This window comes from Saccopteryx leptura, chromosome 1, assembly GCF_036850995.1.
Source record: "Saccopteryx leptura isolate mSacLep1 chromosome 1, mSacLep1_pri_phased_curated, whole genome shotgun sequence".
Lineage (NCBI taxonomy): Eukaryota > Metazoa > Chordata > Mammalia > Chiroptera > Emballonuridae > Saccopteryx > Saccopteryx leptura.
Window position 1 is genome coordinate 122,086,665 of NC_089503.1, and position 19,328 is coordinate 122,105,992.

A 19,328-nucleotide genomic window follows, 5' to 3' on the forward strand; every position below is an offset into this window, starting at 1 on the left:
TGGTGGTCTTCCCAGGTGCATGACCTTTGTTTGGCTTGTAACACTGGCACTTGGACCTGAGTGCTCCATTTTCCTCAGTCCATCTGGTCAACATTAACTTTAGGTGAACAAGCTGTTCCCTTGCACCAGTTCCACATCCATCAAGGAACAGAGCACCTTAGGTTTCTACCTAGGACGACGTGCAGCCCCGTCGACAGCTGACGGTCAGGCGTGTTCGCCTGTGTCTGGGTTCTGCGAACAGTCTGCAGGAGCCTCACTGACCCGGACTTCTGCGTGTTCAGCTGAGCCCCAGTCCAGAACATTCTCCCCTGCAGGACCCCTCTCCAGGCCCGAGAGGCCAACCCTTCCGTCTTGTCCTCAGCAACCTCTCTCTTTTTAATTCAATAGTGACCAATTTAAATAAAGGGCCTAAGACAAAAATCAGGCAAATATGTTTAATTTTTTAAAATAACTGATGGCAAAATAAAATATTTACATCACATCATACTGTGTAAACATGTAAGGTCTCTGTACAAAGAAATATACATGCAAAATAATGTAAAAATTTAACTGAAATAAGAAAAGAAACAATACACAAATAAAAGTTGTGAGGTTACGGGTACACATCCAGTTTTGAATCCAATTTCTTTTTAAAAAGTTTCTGTACAATTTTACAAGAAACAAACAAAACCCAACAAAAGAATAAATAAAGTACATCGGAAGCTGCAAAGCTTGACCACACCACTTATGGCTCAAGACCCAGGGGTCTGGCTGGCTTGGGAAGTGGGCTTGCCTCTGTTTTTAGTGTATGCCACACAACAAAGATAAAAAGACATCCAGAAAAATTCAAGCGTGCCCAGAAGCCCCCCGTCTTTTGTGGAAGGCCCCTCACCAGCGCCAATCCTGCCACAGTGACACTGACGGGGGACGCCAGCCTCAAGGCTGCTAGTGCTTAATTGGCTTTTATTTCTTACCAAAAGCTCAAAAGTCCAGCCAATTTTTGTACAGAAAGTTGAACGTCAAAAAGTCTAAAAAGTAGTAAATGTTCAGACTGATTTTGGGAAAAAAAATAATACTTTGGCATTCTGAATAATAGCATAATAAATTTTAAAACATTACCCTATTATCCAGTTTTATATTCAGAGTATGAAATCACTTTTTACAGTCCTCAAAACTGACAAATTTCACGAAGAGTTTAGTCTCCTTGAACGGATGGCACAGGGCAATGACCACCTCCCCACCCCCCCACCCCCACACGCACAAAACCATAAAGCTCACCGTACGAAGTATGTGCTTTTTCTATATATTTATTACAGGTACAACAGAGGTCTTCATAAATAGTTGCATAAAATGTTAAAGCCACAACATTGCACATGATATGAAATAAAACCAAAAAAACCCCAATGAGTGCATTTACAGTATTTTCATCTGACTGTATACTGCTCAACAATCTGATTGACGGCTGGGGGCGAGGCCCACCCTGATGTCCTCAGGGGGTGGGCAGAACCCTCGGACCCCAAAGGAAGCCCCAGGCAGAGGGCAGGGCGCAGGAGAAAAGGCAGGTGGGGAAAGGACAGACTGAAGGCAGGACCAGTCTTATATACAAGTAAGGCCTACATTTCATCAGAGCAAAACAAATTCATTCTATTTTTATGCAAAAGTTTGAGGTTGAATGCACGTTTCAGAAGCCCAGTCTGGTGCCCTAGAGAGATGCACGCAGACCAGGCCCCTGACAAAGCTCCGAGCCAGGTGGGCACCGAGCTCTGGAGCAGGCTGCAGGGAAGGCCGCCGCTGGAGTCTTTTCCCCAGAGGTGTCCAGTATCTCTGTTTTGTTCGTTAACATCAGTGGTTGAACATAGGCATTTCATTTCCTTGAATAAGTCTGGGAAAATGTTAAATTTGCAAAATTCTATTTGTGTTCGTTTAAAAAAGTTTCTTTTTATTTTTTGCAGAAACCTGAATAAAAGACTGTGACACAGCAATGCTGTCTCCGTTCTCAGAGTGCAAGAGAAGGTCCTCCACCCCAGCACGGCTGGCCGCCCGAGTCCCAGGCACCGCCGAGCACGGCTCGCTCGGAGTGCATGTTTCACACGATGAACATACGGCAGCTGAGCACTTATGTTGGTTTGTGTTTCTCTTCAAAATTCAAATTAACAGCTGATTGGCAGGTGAAAGAGAATGAGAAAGAACTTCAAGATAGGTCAAACCCTAGGCAAAAGCCTGCTCTGTAAGAAGTTTTTAATGCTACGAATCGGTCGAACATCGTTCTGGTGTTTGCGCCGCTCAATGAAGGAAGTCAGTCTGGACGTGTCGAGGACGCCCACGCCTTTGCCGTTGCCGTGGCCCGCCTGCAGCCACTGCTCCTGGAGGGCCGCCGCAGCCGAGGGACGCCTGGCAGGGTCCTCCTGGAGGAGGAAGCACACGAAATCCTTGGCCCTCTGGCTTACTCCTTTAAAGTAGTCATCTGGGAAGCTAAAGTCTAGTCGGCAAATGTTCAGGCAGGTCTCTTCCACGCTGTCGTCCAGGAAGGGGGACACGCCGCTAAGAAGCACGTATGTGAGCACTCCAACACTCCACGTATCCGAGGTCAGGGAGACTGGGTTCCCGAGGATGATTTCGGGGGCTGCAAATTCGGGGTTCCCCAGTAGCTGGTGGATGTAGTAGGTCGTGTTGAGTTGGACGGCATCTCCAAAGTCCGCCAGTTTAATTGTTGGCTTGGCTGAACTCTGATCCACCAGGATGTTCTCGGGCTAGAAGAAAGGGTAAGGCGACTGTCATTCTCATCAACCCCAATCTGAAGCTTAAGCAGGATGTGCACCAGGAACCAGAGGTTGACTGGAATGAACTGTTCACGTGCAAGACAGGCTGAAACTCTTGGACACGGGTGCACGGGAGGAGGAAAAGCAGCGACCAGAGTCCCTGCCCCGGTGCGGCTCGGACCAGCCCTCTGGAGGCTTGTGGAAAGGAGGTAACTGTGCTGGTTTAGGAAGCTGGGTGCTCACTTCCCCTCCCAGCACTGATAGCAACACTCTCCCTTCCTTTCTCCATCACCACTAACCCGGCTCCACACCAGCCCTGCAAAACCCACAGTACTTTCTGAAATCTCACGAAATGCGTGATCTCCTATCACTGAAAGCAAACTCTTAAAAACAGAGATTGGAAATCAGTGTCCCCATCTCCCACGCTTTCAGATTTGTCACCAGTCCCCCAGGGGCACCTGACCTGGATTCAGAGGACAAGTGGAGACTGGGCCCCCAGATGCCGTGGCTGAGCCATGGCCAGAGACACTGCTGTCCCGGGAGCCCCACTCACCTTTAGGTCCAGGTGTGCTATCCTGCAGTTGTGAAGGTATCGGACGGCTTCCAGAACCTCCCCCAAATACGCCCTGATCTTCCCTTCAGTGAGGCTTCCCCATCGCACCACACAGTCCAGCAGACGCCCCTGGTCAGCCCTGCAGAGGGAGGAACGTGCGCGACCGTCGTCAGGGTGCTGGCTCACTTTAAGAGACCTTTCTGGTCCAATGCAAAACAAATACACCATCTCTGGTCCCACAGTTAATGTTCCATCGGTGTTCCAGGACTCCACCTCCGCCCGCAAGCACAGCTGGATCAAGAGGGTGGCTGCTTGTTAACCTGACCGTGAGGCGCACGTGGGGGACAGGGCAGCTCAACCTTCAGAGGGGACAGGGAAGCGTCTGCCTCCTGGCTGAGAGGGGATGATGTGGCATCCGCTGGGGGAGGGAATGAAGTGCTATCACTGCCCTGAGCCTTAGTTTCCTCATCTGTAAAATGGGTGATGGGAAGGAAGTCTGTGCAGATGATGTAAGGAGAGGCAGACAATAAGGCGATATAGTAAGTGCTGCATGATGGTCTCCGAAGTCCTCCTGTTGTGAATTCACTTTTAATATTTAAAACCGCTTATATACAAAATAAACAAACAAATAAATAAAAACCACTCGCTCAGAGCTGTCCATGTGCTGGGGACTATACACCTTCTATCAATTCACTGAATCCTCTGAGAGTTTTATTCCCATCTTACAATGAGAAAACTAGGCAGAGGAGGCCTGTACTTCCCAAGGTCACACAGCACATAAGTAAAGGCTGGGACTGCGACAAGGTGATTTGGCCCTGGCCTTTTGCCCTCTTTGTTTGCAAAACAGAAATCAACAGGAAGATCAGCCACTTGTCTGGTAATGAAGAGTGATCATGGAGAACTTGATAGTAATCTGTTACAAAATAAATCCTATTAACACTATGGTGAGGCTGAAACATTTAGTTGCCCAGTGGAAAAAAATGATAGCTGAACGCAACGAAATTTGAAAAGCAGAAACAGGTTGTATAGATTTCTGATGAGGACTCCAGAACAGAGAGAGATGGGAATAGCTCTAGTGTCTAGTCATTAAGACACCAGAGCTAGAAACTAGACACTAGAGCTAGAAAGGACCGAGCCAGGTACTGAGGACCCACAGGGCCCAGGCTGCTGCTTGGTCATATTTTAGCCCAGCAATGATGGTCTGAGTAGCGGAGATCTACAGAACGCCCAGGTCCCACGTCCACACCCCGTGCACACAATGGTCAGCCTTGGGGAGGGCCTGCTGTCCTCCCCGCCACCATCTGACAGGCTTGCTATTCCAAAGAGAGGCTGAGCAGGCCCCATGACAACTGCGCTCCAGTGGAAGTTTGAGCTGTGCAGCCCGGGCCGGGCAGACCCCCTGGGACATCCCCTCCCCCAGGCCACTGGTGCTGCTAAGCCCCGTGGCAGCCTTGCCCTCTGAAGGCTGTGGGGTGGGGGTACTTACAAATTCTGGAAAAAAAAAAAAGAAAAAAAAAAAAAAAGAGAGAGAGAAACAGAAAATAATAACGCCCCCTAAAAAGGAGGAATAGGAATTTAAACAAAGCTAAACGCTGAGACGTCTCACAGACCAGAACGTTCTAGGGGCAGGGCTTCCAGCCCCCGCGCTGCTGACAGTTTGGGCCAGATGACTCTGCTGTGGGGTGTCCTGTGCCCTGCAGGTGTGAGCAGCACCCTGGCTTCCACCCCCTGGAGGGCGGGCCTGGCGCGGGGCTGAGCGGAATGCCTGAAGCATCAGACAGGGGTCTTAGCGAGCCCATCCCAGCGGCCTTGCCTTCAGAGGCCTGGAGTTCTCAGGACCTTTGGGGGCCAGGCAGCAGTTTCAGGTTGGCTGAGACGGGGCAGGAGCCTGGATGATGATGCTAGGCTCGCTGCTCCCTGCTGGACAGCATATACTGAAGACTGCACACCTACATTTACAGCTGTGGTCTGACTATAGACATATTTTTCAGAAGTTCTGTGAATCCTAAAATTCCGATTTCTACCCGATATAATAATAAGACACTTGCACTTGAGGCTGCAAGTTACAAGAGAGGAGGGAAGTCTGGGAGCACGCACATTTCCAAAACCAGGACGTAGCTGGTGGGGGTCTCAAAGGTGTCAAGGAGGCCAACAAGGAGCGGGTGCTGGACGTTCTGCAGAACACCAAGCTCGTGGGTGACCTGGTCACGCTTCATCAACTTCTTGTTCACAAACTTAGTGGCCACTGCTCGCTTGGTTCCTTTCTGATCACATTTCTTAACGACAGAGAATCTGCCCCTGGAAAATAGGTTGAGACGAATTTTCAGAGGACTCCAAGTGTGTCACAGAGAAAAGACTAGGTGTGGCCCTGCTCTCCCCGGCACTCCCTGCAGGGTCCCACGCAGCCCCAAAGAAGCCTGCTTGTGTTCAGGCAGGCCACACGACTCCCTCCGACTTCTGCCCGTGGCAGAAGCAACACGGTCAGACTTACGGGCCGCCTCCACCTCTCCTCCCAGGGAGAGCTTCCCTCCGCCAGTGAAGAAGCTCGGGAGGGACGCCTTGGTGCCTACTGGCCACCCCCACCCCTTTCACACAGGAGTCTACCGCCATCCTGCCACTGTAGGGTGCGCGTGGGGGGCGGGCCCCTTGTCGCTCGTTCACGGTTTCTGGAGTGCACCCAGGACCACACCCGAGTGGTCTCCATTGCACCTCCACATGGTCTGGACGACGGGGTTTTGGAGCTCAGGTCGGAGCCTGCCGCCATAATGGGATGACACTGGGACAGGGGGCGAGGTGGGGTGGGAAATGTAAGGAGAAATTATCCTGTGGCTGGGGGCAGAGTCTGGTGGGTTAAGATGGCCACACTCCCACAGGGAGGTGGAGCCTAGCTCTCCTCCCTGGAATCTGGGCTCTCCAGGGGCTGGTTCTGACCCACAGAACTCAGAGCAGGATTGCTGGTTTCTGACTCTGGGCCTTAAAGAGGCCTTGTAGCCTCTGCCACCACATAAGGAAGTCCCATTGCGGGTGCCCCAGGTGAGCCACAGACCTGTGGGTGAGGTGTGGGTGGGTGAGGTGTGGGCGTGTCTCCTGACTGCAGAGACCTGTGGGTGAGGTGTGGGTGTGTCTCCTGACTGCAGAGACCTGTGGGTGAGGTGTGGGCGTGCCCGCTGACTGCAGAGACCTGTGGGTGAGGTGTGGGCATGTCTGCTGACTGCAGAGACCTGTGGGTGAGGTGTGGGCGTGCCCGCTGACTGCAGAGACCTGTGGGTGAGGTGTGGGCATGTCTGCTGACTGCAGAGACCTGTGGGTGAGGTGTGGGCGTGCCCGCTGACTGCAGAGACCTGTGGGTGAGGTGTGGGCATGTCCGCTGACTGCAGAGACCTGTGGGTGAGGTGTGGGCGTGCCCGCTGACTGCAGAGATAAGTGAGTGAGGTGTGGGCATGCCCGCTGACTGCAGAGACCTGTGGGTGAGGTGTGGGCATGCCCGCTGACTGCAGAGACCTGTGGGTGAGGTGTGGGCGTGCCCGCTGACTGCAGAGATAAGTGAGTGAGGTGTGGGCATGCCCGCTGACTGCAGAGACCTGTGGGTGAGGTGTGGGCGTGCCTGCTGACTGCAGAGACCTGTGGGTGAGGTGTGGGCATGCCCGCTGACTGCAGAGACAAGTGGGTGAGGTTGGGCATGCCCCCTGACTGCAGAGACCTGTGAGTGAGGTGTGGGCGTGCCCGCTGACTGCAGAGACCTGTGGGTGAGGTGTGGGCGTGCCCGCTGACTGCAGAGACAAGTGGGTGAGGTTGGGCATGCCTACTGACTGAGCCCAGGAGAGACCAACTGAACCACTGCCGCTCTGTGACAGCTGCCTCGTGCAGCACTGACTGACAATGACCCACCCAGTGTGGCCGGAATGTTAGAGACTGAGGCTGGGGGCAGCTTTGTAAAAGGGGCACAGCCAGCTGGTATGCTTTGACTTGCATCATGCCATGCTGGACATGATGTGAGGCGTGGGTGAGGGCTGTGTGGAGGGCAGCCAGGAGCCTGGCGTCTGGGGCACTGCCGAGCCCGCTGCCTTCTCCGCCGAAGCCTTCTGTAAGCTTGGGCACAGTCCCCTGCTACTCTGCCTGCAGCGCCACATGCAGCTGGAACCTGAGGGACACAGTCAGCCTTCCTCAACCTGGACCCGTGGAGAATGAAGTCCTACAGGAAATGCTGCAAGTAACCCTGAATTTCCCCAAGGAAGGGACAAGGCCAGTCCTATCCGAGGTGCAGAGCAGTAACTAATCCATTACACAAGCGGGTAGTTTACAGCGTGGGGTCTTACTTCTCTCTTGGAACCTGAGCTGAAAATGCCTCCGTTATTTCCTCCATATTTAGTCGTGAACAGTGATCACTGGTCACATGGCAAATGTAATACCTGTGACTTCCGCCTGCCGGCAAATTCCGTGTTCACCTTCCTCGTCTACTCTCACAGTGCATTACACCTCACACGGTGCTCTCTCGAAGGGGGCTCTGGATCTCACCTGCCAAGCTCAGCCACTTCGCTGTAGAAGGAGTCAAAGTTGTCTTTCCAGGTCACCATGATCCCATCACTCCCTGGACCTGCAAGGGAAGCAGTACCTGCCCTGAGCCTGGTTCACGTGGCGCGTCTTGGAGAGGAGGTCTACAGACCTGTGCTGCCCCACACATGGGCATGTGTGGCTGACGGGCACCTGTGGCCATTGCAAGGGACATGTGCTGCACGTGCAACATGCCCACTGCACGCTGGGGCTCAGGGTGAAGAGAGGCGGGCTTGTGTGACAAACACACTTCCTCCTCCCTGATTCTCCCACTCGCCTCTCCACAGCACCAGCGTATCTCCCTTAGCTTTCCCTCGTGATTTGTCAGAAATAAAACCAAAACACAAAACAACAACAAAAATAGTCATCTGTAGAATTTCTGTGACATCTTTTAAAAACTAGAACATTGGTGATTCTTTATTCTCAAATTCAAGACTGTCTTTTTTGTGCCATGATCCCCAAATCAGAATACTTCCTTTCTTGGACTTCATGAGGTTAAAATACTACTCAGGATTAAGATTTGTAGGGTAGAAGTGCTAAGATAATTCTGTTTGTTGTCTACACACAGGGCTCTCCAGACTCAATTTACCTTTCAGTTCAGATCTGAGTTTCGCTCTGGGGAGCAACCGCAGCCCCTACTGCACAGCTGGCCATAAACAAAATGGAAGTTGGAGATCAATCAATATGTGTGGCTTACTGAGCATCTCCGTGTGTCTAGAACTACAGGGAATTTACAAAGGATTCAGCTGCCGGTGGTTCACAGTTTAGTGCAGGAGAGAGAACAAGGCCTTGCCAGGCGGTGGCGAGAACAAGGGCTTCAAACCAGACAGACGCGGACCTCAGTGACGTCGCCCTGAGCTCAGAACAGGGACGGGGCGCACATGCAATAACAGGGCTGTTGTGAGGGTCTGAAACGGGAGAGCCTGTGCAGCCTGGCCGCGCTCCCTCCTTTCCCTACTTCCTACTCACTGGTCCTTGCAGACCAGCGTAGACTGCATTCTTTCAGAGCCAGAGGTCAACTGGATAATCAGATAAAGGAGAAACTCGATACAAGAATATGTTTTTGAAAATTTAAGAGCACAGCACACACCTTGTTCCAACCCGGAGGCTCAAGTGCCTGGTGGCCTCGATCAGAGGCCTGGTCTTGTGAGATGTGCCCACAGGCCAACCACCCCGGATACCCAGTCAGAGACTGTGGTCTGCTCCCGTGGCTCTGGTTTGGAAGGCCAGCCGTGACTCCCTGTCATCCCCTTCTGGCCATGTCAGGGTGGGGGGACCTGGACGTGAGACTCCAGTCCAGGGCTGCAGCTTACCTAGAACCCTCAGACTGGCTGAACACGAGGCTGAACCCATGTCGTTCACGGCGATGCACGTGTAGATGCCGTCGTCTTCTGTGGTCACACCGATGATCTTCAGAGCGGCCTCTCCTAAGTCACTGCCGCACAGATGAGAACACAGCTCACGTCAGAAAGGCTCAGTGCCCCCCGCAAGATGGCAGCCCCCAACCTCTCTCCTTCGGGGTCACAGACAAGTAGGAGCTCAAGTAGGACTGATGAGGAATTTCAGATGGAATTTTGAATTTTAGTTGCATACCCACATACAAAATGTTCCCTCGTGGACAGGTGTCCCAGTGTGAAAAACAGCCATGGGACTCGATGATGTCAGTCACAGTGAAACTAGTCTGTGAGACCGACCGGTGAGTGAGCCTCTCACCTGTAGGAGATGCTGTAGTGGCCATCGCTGTTCAAGGTGTTGTGTTCAGGGCCCTTCCAGGTGATTGAAGCCTTTGGGCGTCCACAAACTCGACATCTAAGAACAACTGTCTCCCCAGTCTCACATGTGACCTCGCTCAAGGGAATGACGAATTCTGGGGGAACTGCAGGAGAAGGGAGTCAGTATTGCTGGTCCTCTGGGCTCTCCACCCATGCCCACCGATGCTGCCCTAACAAACAAGTGGGACCTCACTTGCTGCCTGAGCCCAGAGTTCCACAGAAATCCCGTTTTCCTAGGTTACCCTGGCATGTTCTGAGACACGAGCCCTGGATCTACAACCTGTAAGACCAGAAGGACAAGATAATAGTACTCACCGTCATAAATGTGGTTGGGATTGAGAAGCTGAAAGGGAAAAAGCACAGATGTTAACCAAAAATTCTGAGGTACTATTATCGTTGAAAGATGAGCAGAAATACGGCTTGGTTTGCCTGAGTTTTATTCACAATTGACCACATTTTCACTCCTTTAAATGCACTTAACACCCCCTGTTATAAGAATTTGGGTGAATGTGAACACAAGAGCACTGCTCAGACTCGGAGATGTCCGTCTTATCATCCTGCAGCTGAGTCCAGGGGTCCCACTGGCAGGATGGCTAGTGTCCCGATCCAGGCTCCCCGATTCCATTAAGGGGATATTTTCTCTCTGGGAAAAACCCCACAGCTTTAAGGCAATCTGATTATACAGAGTAAAGCTGAGTGGAGCAAGGGGATTTGCTCGAACCTGCGTCTCGGCACCTCATCCCCTGTGGTCAAGGGGGGAAGTCTGAGCCACAGCCACTCTGCACTGTCTGCTTCTGCGAATCTAGACCCTGCTTCTTCTGAGAACCTAACTGTGTTCTTCATAAAAGCCAGGTGTACCCCCGGTGAGGTGTCCATGTGCAAACCTGGTTTATTAGAATACATATGTGTAGCTGTGACAGCCAGCACTGTCCCTGAGAGCCCTCTGCAAAGCTCCACAGATCTGCTGGCGGGGCAGAGGGAGGCGGTGCGGCGGGTGGCACAGCCCCACCAAACATGCCCGGGCCCCCAGTCTGGAGTGCACTGCTTTCCATGATGCTCCTGGGCCAGCGCCAGCCCCTCTAGCCACCCAGGAGGACCTTGGTTCTGACACTGGTTCCTGGAGACACTCATACTCACCTTGACAGATACCTTGTTGCTGAGACCTTCCCGCGATTTCCGATAACCATTCTCTAACTTGCCTTCCCGTTTGCCGTCTTTATCTTTTTTCTCAGATTTTTTCCTTAAACGGAGTGCTGTGTGCCAAGACGTTGACTTCCTAGGAGGAAATCAGCACGTTGTTAGTTACTGCATTCCAGGGTTCAGCAAATGATTCCAGAAAGTGCTGAGGACAAGCAGACTATTCAGCTTACACTGATACAGGGTGGAGGAGAAGACTTCAATGACTGATTTCTGCCAAGAACACTTTCCTGTGATTCTCAGTAATCCAGAGATGAGACCAACTCTTTCTTAAATCAGAAACACAAAGGTGCCTATGATGGTTAACTTTATGTATCACCTTGACCAGACCACTGGATGCTCAGCAATTTGGCCAAACATTATTCTGGGTGTTTTCTGCATGAGACGAACGTTTTAATTGGTGAAGCTGATTACTCTTCATGCAATGGTGGGCCACACCCAGTCAGCTGAAGGTCTGACTAGAACAAAAAAACCAGCCTCTCTGAGCAAGAGGAAAAGTCTCTTACAGAATGCCTTCCAATTTCACCTGCCCCGCCGGCTCCCCTGGGTCTCCAGCTAGCTGGCCTATACCACAGATGAGGACTGGCCAGCCTCCCTAATTGCATGAGCCAATTCCTTATAATAAAACTCTCTCAGACCTAGCTGGTTGGTTCAGTGGTAGAGCATTAGCCCGGCGTGTGGAAGTCCTGGGTTCAATTGTGGCCAGGGCACACAGGAGAAGCGCCCATCTGCTTCTCCACCTTTCCCCCTCTCCTTTCTCTTTATCTCTTTCTTCCCGTCCTGCAGCCAAGGATCCATCAGAGCAAAGTTGGCCCAGGTGCTGAGGATGGTTGCATGGCCTCCACCTCAGGCCCTACAATGGGCTCTGCTTGCAAAAGAACAAAGCCCCAGATGGGCAGAGCATCATCCCCTAGAGGGCATGCTGGGTGGATCCCGGTCGGGCGCATGCAGGAGTCTGTCTCTCTGCCTCCTCCCTGCTTCTATGCCACTTCAGAAAACAAAAAAAGAAACAACAACAAAAAAACCCTCTCTACACACACACACACACACACACACACACACACACACACACACACAATTCTATTTCTCTGAAAAACTCTAATACACGGCTTAAGAATATTTTTGGAGGAAACCATAAAAAATGGGAGTTCTTAAACAATGTACTAGAATATTTCTGTGTATCAAGGTGAAAAAGGACAAGAGACTCATGGGAAATAGGCTCTCTGAAGCCTGAATTCAAGCTGGGTCTCTCTGGGGGCTGGGGCTGAGGGGTAAGAGCCAAGGCCAGAGGCACTACGTGGGGCGGGGATGCCGGCACAGCCCGTGCGGCAAACCATCCAACGCACAGCCAAGCTTGGCAAGGACCATGATCGCTGCTGGCACCTTTGGGTCTGGGTTTCTAGGCTGAAGCCTTTGGAGGTTCAAACATTACCAGTTCCGCAGTGCCTTCCCGAAGCCACGTGGCTAGCCTTGGCCACGGCCAGAGATACTCGGGGAAGGGAAGTTTCTGAATCCAGCACCTGACCTTAGTTTTGTTCAAAATAATGTTTAATGGGGAGAAATTGTTTACCAGGGTCTGGAATGAACTAACTTCCAGTATATATAAGATAAGACATACCTTTACCTGCAGCTTACAGAATGAGTATCCCCACTGCTGTATGCCATTAATGGGTTAGGGTCCTCGGAAAGTCCCCGATGTCCCCACTCCCAAACATCTAGGGACTAAAATATTATTAAGGTCTCTCTAGTGGCTTGAAAAAGCATGTGTTTGCAAGTGCAGGTCAATAAAGAACCCGTAGAACAAGTCTGAGAGATGAAAAGCCATCTTCCCTTTGGGGTTCCGCGCTGCGCCCGGAGAGGAACTTGAACTAACAGAGAAGAGAGCTGCTGTCCCTCAGTGAGCTCCGGCCTCCGGGGCCCACCCCCGGCTGAGACCGCACACTGGCACTCACTTGAGGGTGCCGTCAGGGTTCTCCATGATGACTGCACTGGTATGCCCCAGGACGAAGCCTGGGATCCAGCCCTCGGCTGCGGGGCACTGGTCAGTGGCGGCTCGGAACACCAGGAACATGCTCTGTTGATTGCTGGCCAGGATTTGAACGACCTCTCCTTGATAGACATTGATCTCATCCTCCTTCACTGCCGTGTAATCGTGTGTCACCAACATGGTGGAGATGTTGCTACTGCTGCTACTTTCACTCTGCAGAGGGAGAGACGGAAAGAAAAAAGGCAGAGGGGACCTGAAATGAGGCAGATGACATGGACACTCTCCACAGTGTGTGTCACGCACGACACCTCGGCACACAAGGGGGACTCCACACTCTCTTGAGCTAAACTTGTGCTTTTTCAATCACCTAAAACCATAGTTTCTCTAAAAAGTAATTTTGAAACAATAAAAAAAAAAAAGAATCAGTGCAATGAAGACACTTTACATTTGGAAGCTTTTGTTTCAGTCCATTATTTTAGCCTCACCTCCCCGCACCTTTGAAGAAAAGGCTCGTGTCTCGTGTTCAGGCCATGCTGAATGACTACATCACAGTAAATGTCACCACAATGATCACGCTCCTTTAAAAAGTGATAGTAAATGAAAAAACTGCAAACAGTCGGCCTTCAGCTCATTGACAAATTAGGTCACGGAGGAGCCCTCAAATCCACCCCATAAATTGTCCACTGAGAATGTATATCCCAGGAGCCAAATTGCCGGTATACCTAATCATTTCCACCTCATTTTCCCTTCTAAAAGAATGCAGAATACCTAAAACTGTAATCAACTACTGCTGTGCTCGTAGGGGCAGCTGCTCTGCTTCCGTCCTGCCCCCTTGGTGGATGGCCCTCTTCCCAGCTTGCATGACTCAAGTGTCCTGCAGGCACGGTGGCCATACGAACACATCACCACATAAGATCTTTGAGCCACCGGCCGAGACTGATGCTCAGGTGAGACGTCTACCCCACACGTACCCTGCAGCCTCCATGGCAGCTGACCTCTTTGAGTCACTACCGTGTCCTCGGTGTCTAGCGCAGAGACTGACATAACACAGGTGCTCAATACATGTTCAGTAACTCAATCCATGAAGCAAAGTTGCACAAATAAAACAGACCAGCACTTAAGACCACCTACCCGGGCCCACAAGCTGAGTGGTATTGGCTGGTGAATAGAAGAAACAAAAACGACAGTATTTGTCCCAAGCTGACATTTACCAACTGACCTATTTGTTCCAGGGGAGGAGAAAGAGGAAGCTGAGACCACTGCCAAATCCTGAGCTACATCTTGCCCAATCTTATCAAGAGTTGTGATGTGGGAAACGGCATTGGGTGCCCTGCTCCCGTTAGCTTGTTCTCAGCCAACAATGCTGTCGGGACATTCATGGATCCCCAGGACACTGATGATGCCAGCCTCTGCCAGGCTCTCGGACACCTGGGACAGGTCCTGGGTCAGTGTAGATGTGACTATCAGACAACCTGCCACACGCCTGTCTGCCTTGGGCTACCGGGCTGCTGTCAGGACGTGCTGGGCAGACAGCTGACCTAGTCAACTAGCCTGCGTGCAGGGAATTGGAGGCCAGGCTCTGAACCTAGACCTGCGATGAGGCTTAAATTAAACACACTGGGGACTGAGCTGCCATTCCTGTTTCAGTGAGGAGACTATTGTGCATCCCCGCCCCATGGAAGCCCATGTTGTCCTTTGTTGAGGTTTGGCCAGTTGCAACTAATTTATCCAGTTTTATTTTTTTAGTGTGTATTTTACTATTCTGGCTTATATAGTAGTGCCCAATAGTTTTAAGATTATAAAGTCAAATTTGCTAGAAAACATACAAAAAACGTAGTTTCTGTGGCACAATCGCTTTTAGTAACAGCATAGGGGACTTTCTCTCATAACCTGAGTATTTTTCCACAATCACAATAGCTACTGGTACTTTTTCAATACCTCCTATGTGCCAGGCTAAGTATTAGGCATCTAAAATCTATCTCATTAGTGCTCACAATCACCTTGCCAGTGGGCAGTATGACCATCCCTTAAGAGTGGGAGTTCAGGACTCTGCACGGACCACCTGGCCGCAGGCAGAAAGGCGGGGCTGTACTGTCAGTGCTGCCTAGGTGGACGCATGCAGGGAGCCTGTGCATCCACATTTGGGGGCTGGCACAGGCACTGTCTGGGTTGATCATCATCCACTCCACTCCTGCTCTCTAAAGAACTTTCCAGATGGTTCCCATATAAAGGAGGAAGAAGAACCTGGGGTGTGGACTAGGCACAGCTGCTTGGCTGTGACCGCAGACAGCTCCACAGAAGTGGTCAAGAGGAAGGATGCCACTGTCTAACGGCCAGGGGGATAAGGTGGCTCAAGTGGGTGAGAGCAGGACAGGGCAATGGTTTAACTGAAATACCTAAGAATGCAAAGGCCACATCCCCACCTGAGGCCGAGAGCATTTCTGTAAGGCATTCTGATTCACTCAAACCACTGGACATTTCCATGTTACCTGCCACATAAGAAAAAGTGAGAGACAGAAATCAGAGGTAACTTTCACAACCTGAAACTTGCAGGATTCTGTGCCACACAGGACTGTGCCTCTGTGAATGTCCTGGAGGGAGCGCGGTGGTGGCCGCCATGCGTGGGCACTGATGGGCACCCAGGGACTGGCACAGGCTTCTGCACGGAGCAGCTGCATGTTCATTATGAAACACAGACTCTGAGAAGTCTTCGGGTGTCTATGTTAGGGTGAGCTCACAGGCTGACTTCATAGGGTCACGGCAGGGAGACAGGACTGCACACTGGGTATGCAACGAGGTGTGTCCCTGGGCCCTCTGCCGCTTCTCTGGCTGATATCGAGAGCTGACACTCACCTGCACGCCCAGCGCTGCAGACCTAACGATGGGGCTGAGCTAATCTGCGGGCGCTACAACTGGACACCAGTGACAACCACTGCAGAGGGCGTCTGCTTGACTGCTTGTTTTTGAGAGTAAGACTCAGGGTAAATAAATGTACCATGCCACATTTCCTAATTTCCTCCTTGGTTATAGTTTAACAAAATACATAACAAAAAGTAGGAGGAAATGATAAGGCCAAGTAAACCTCAACAAAGAATATGAAGTCCAGAGGAGAGCAAGACATGCAAAAGCCAGATGTTCTTTTCTTTTTTTTTTTTTATAAAGAGAGACACAGACCCTTTTAGGGAAATGTATTTAAAAATTTATAAAGTGATCAAACATACACTCGGAACAGTTGTATTCCTTCACGCATGACTTCAGGAAGGTGTTACGGGTCAGGCCATCTACCATGTAGGAAGCAGTTGGGTAGGAAGTGAGGAGGCCACAAAATGGGAGAAAACCCCCCCACAGCAACCCTTCTGCTTGAGATCACAACACAGGTGACAGGCAACACAAGGGTGAGGATGCCCTGAGCACCGCAGTCCGCACTGCGCCCCCTGCTGGACAGAATGCAGACACGCTCCCAGCCGCTTGCAGGAGCCCCAGCTCCAGAAGCCCTTAAGCCATTCTCTCTCTTCCACTGTAAAACTGAGGGGGGAGCAGATATTTCCACTGGAGAGATTCCTTCCCCCCATTTGGTCAGCTTAGTTTGCTTTGAGTAGCTGTTGGAAATTTTCTTGAGGGATTTTTTTTTTCAGTAGATGAGTAAAAAATGCTGCAAAGATAATTTAAGGCATAAAACCAAGCGATGAGCAAAGAGCTTATAAAGTGTAGGTTTCAGATAGGGGATAGACAGCAGGGACACTGACCCCTCTGAAAAAATGTGTGTGAGGAAGGTAGGGACAAAAGGAGAGTTCCAAGAGAGTCTGCTGGTCGGAACACGGAAAAGACTTACAGATGCTGCATTCGGAAGGTTAGTGACCGGCCTTCCCATATTAAGGAGACACACACAAAGCAAGGAGCGAGTTAGTAGAGATGAGAGCAGTGCTGTCCCGGAGCAGAGGGTTAGGAGGCGTTCATGTCGGCTCGGGCGGGGGCCCGTCCAGGCCTGTAGACGGTGGACACACACACACAGAGCTACACGTGTGTCTACGTGGTCAGTGCACAGAGAGGACCGGAGGAGTTGATGACTGCAGCACGGCACGGAGAGCCAGGAGTTAGTACGAGGAGCGCGGCAGCGCCGGGAGGTTTAGAAGAGCTGGCGGGACAGAGGCAGTGGGGCGGGCGGGCGGAGGCTGCCAGGCGTTCTTACCCCATTGCTCTGGGTGGACTGCACGGACTGCTCGCTGGCCGAGGAGCACGTGCTCATGCGGTCCGTGTCCTTGCTGGGGGCCGCGTGGCGGTGCGCCTGCCGCTGGAGGGAGTCACTGTCCCCCGGGAAGGTGAAGGAGCCCGGCCGGCTGGCAGGGGAGGCGGGGATGGAGCTCCAGAAGGAGCCCCCCTTCTGCAGGGGGCTGCTGGGCGGAAAGGGCTCCTTGCCCAGAGGAGAAGGGAACGTGGTGGAGAGAGGAGAGTTCAGGGGTGAGATCGCCCCGGGCCTGGGCTTTCCCAGGGGCAGGGAGCCCAGGCTGCTCCGTGCGCGGCTGTCCTCCGGGTGGGCCCGGGCCTCCTTGGCAGTTCCATCCTGGCTGGCACCCGCGGCGCTCCCGGTGGATTTCCTGGGGCTCTCCATCACCTTCATCTTGGGGATGTGCTCCGTTTCTCTCTCGGGACCTTCAGACTGGCCGCTAAGGGGGTGCCTGCTGGGCTGCCCGGGGCCTGCCTCCAGGGTGAGGCTGCTGCCGGAAGGAGGCAGTGAAGGGCCGGGAGTGGACATACCTGACATCTTGTCTGCCTCTGCCTGGCTCGAGGCTGCAGAGGAGACCAGCACGGGGGAGTGGTGTCGGACAGGCTGGGGGATCCGGGAGGGTCTGCTTCTGCTCGAGCTGGGGAGGCCACTGCAGCTGCTGGGGCCGCTGCTGTGGTTGCCGCTGCCGCCGCTGCTGGGGGTCCCGCCTCCGCTGCCCCCGCCCCCGCCGCCCCCGCTGTGGTTCCTCTGATACTCGATGGGTGATGTCAAGGCTATAAAATACACAAGACATAGTAGAAGAGAATCAGTTAGGGTGCTGATTACAGTATCATCATGGGGCAGAGGAAAAGGAACATGGTGTCATCCAAAGAGAGTGCTGGACGTGAACTCCTGCCGTTGTGATTGGCACCACAAATCGGTAAAGTTAAACGGACTCGATGGAGGGAAGCAGGCACGTGTGAGAGGCTGGGGGCAGGGGAAGGCCAAGCGAGCAGAAGGGCAGTGGATGAGGACAAGGCGTGGAGACTTTAACTGCCTGGGAGCAGCAAGCAGAGCCTTAGCATCCCTGCCAAGAGGAAAGGAGTCGAATTGGCTGGAGGATCCAGGCAAATTGCCAGCATCAACGGGAGGCTCCACGCTGCCAGGGGAAACTCGCCCAGGACCCCACAGGCACCAGCTGGCTCCCACATGGGGGAAGGTCTAGCCCAGCTGCTGGCCGCAAAGACCAGCCTGGCTGGAGCTCAGAAATCCCTTGGCCACTAACTAGGGAGGAGGCGGAGGTATGGACCACCTCTGTTTTGCAGATTGGACAAGAGACACAAGGGACAGGAAAGAGCTCCGCAAACTCCCTCGTAGGTCATGAAGCTGTGTTGTGTTCTCAGCTATAGTGATTTACTTTGTTGCACAATCATCTGTAGGAAATCTCAGGAAACATGCCAAATAAGCTATATGGAAACACACAAATTCTTAAAACGTAAAAATCTTTGAGAAGCACAAGAATGAGATATAGCCCCTTTCTGCCTGAGAGCCTTCAGGCATGTGTGGAAAAGCATCCTGGAGCCAAACAACATTTTACAAACTCTACATTGGCCACTGCCTCTCACGGGGTAAGGGGGAGGGAGAGGGGCGCTGACTGCCCAGAGCTCACGCCCCACTCCTGCTCTGGTCCGATCCTCTGATACCATTACTAGCATTACCTAGACTGAGGGTCCAGTGAACTATATATACCAGCTTGGCCGACTCATGCTGGCAATTTGGGAGTAGCTCATTTTACTTTGAAGAAGAAAGCAAAAGTTTAGAAATTTCCCAATAGTTACATGCTATAGAGACTGGCGTTTAATACAGCACTTAAGAGCAACACATGAAAAAAGATGTCTTGCATTTGCTGCCACAGTGAAATGTTTTTTCTACAAGCGTAGGAACTGTCGTCCCTTAACCCCACACATCTAATTCTACCTGCAAATGCAAAATATGACCAGCCTACAATCTGGACAGGAGCTTGGCATTAACACCCAGGCAGCTCATAACCATGCGGCCCACAATGCCACATGACTTTGATTTCTCACAGAGGGCCTGTGTTCCTGGCTCTTGAATGTCCATGAGGTATAAAGGAGATCCTGTGGTGACAGAGAAATTACAGCACCTTACTAGACTGGGGCACAGGCACTCAGTGAACATGGAGAAAAGGCAAAGAGAAGATATTAAATAAGTAGCTAGCTTTGGACTAAATTCTTCAAGTTCTTCAATGATCAGTGCATTAAAAGCAAAGTCAAAGTCAGCAGTGACGGAGAAGTGAGCAGTTTCA

At 51.8% G+C, this 19,328-nt stretch overlaps 1 protein-coding gene across 9 annotated transcripts in view; it reads right to left on the minus strand.

The window, feature by feature from the left end:
- Positions 1 to 429: 429 nt before the first annotated feature.
- The window catches only part of TRIO (trio Rho guanine nucleotide exchange factor), a 339,734-nt gene continuing 320,835 nt past the window's right edge, over positions 430 to 19,328 (minus strand). For 8 of the 9 annotated variants that reach the window (XM_066374347.1, XM_066374307.1, XM_066374298.1 and 5 more), the window contains 10 exons: positions 16,988 to 17,796; positions 12,764 to 13,011; positions 10,752 to 10,890; positions 9,930 to 9,957; positions 9,556 to 9,718; positions 9,156 to 9,277; positions 7,807 to 7,885; positions 5,389 to 5,589; positions 3,292 to 3,430; positions 430 to 2,729 (listed from right to left, as the gene is read on the minus strand). In XM_066374347.1, the coding sequence (XP_066230444.1) occupies positions 2,181 to 2,729; positions 3,292 to 3,430; positions 5,389 to 5,589; positions 7,807 to 7,885; positions 9,156 to 9,277; positions 9,556 to 9,718; positions 9,930 to 9,957; positions 10,752 to 10,890; positions 12,764 to 13,011; positions 16,988 to 17,796 (2,477 nt within the window). In that variant the 3' untranslated portion in view covers positions 430 to 2,180. Of the gene's footprint in view, positions 2,730 to 3,291; positions 3,431 to 5,388; positions 5,590 to 7,806; positions 7,886 to 9,155; positions 9,278 to 9,555; positions 9,719 to 9,929; positions 9,958 to 10,751; positions 10,891 to 12,763; positions 13,012 to 16,987; positions 17,797 to 19,328 lie in introns of those variants that run through there. The other variant, XM_066374348.1, reaches the window with a different exon arrangement.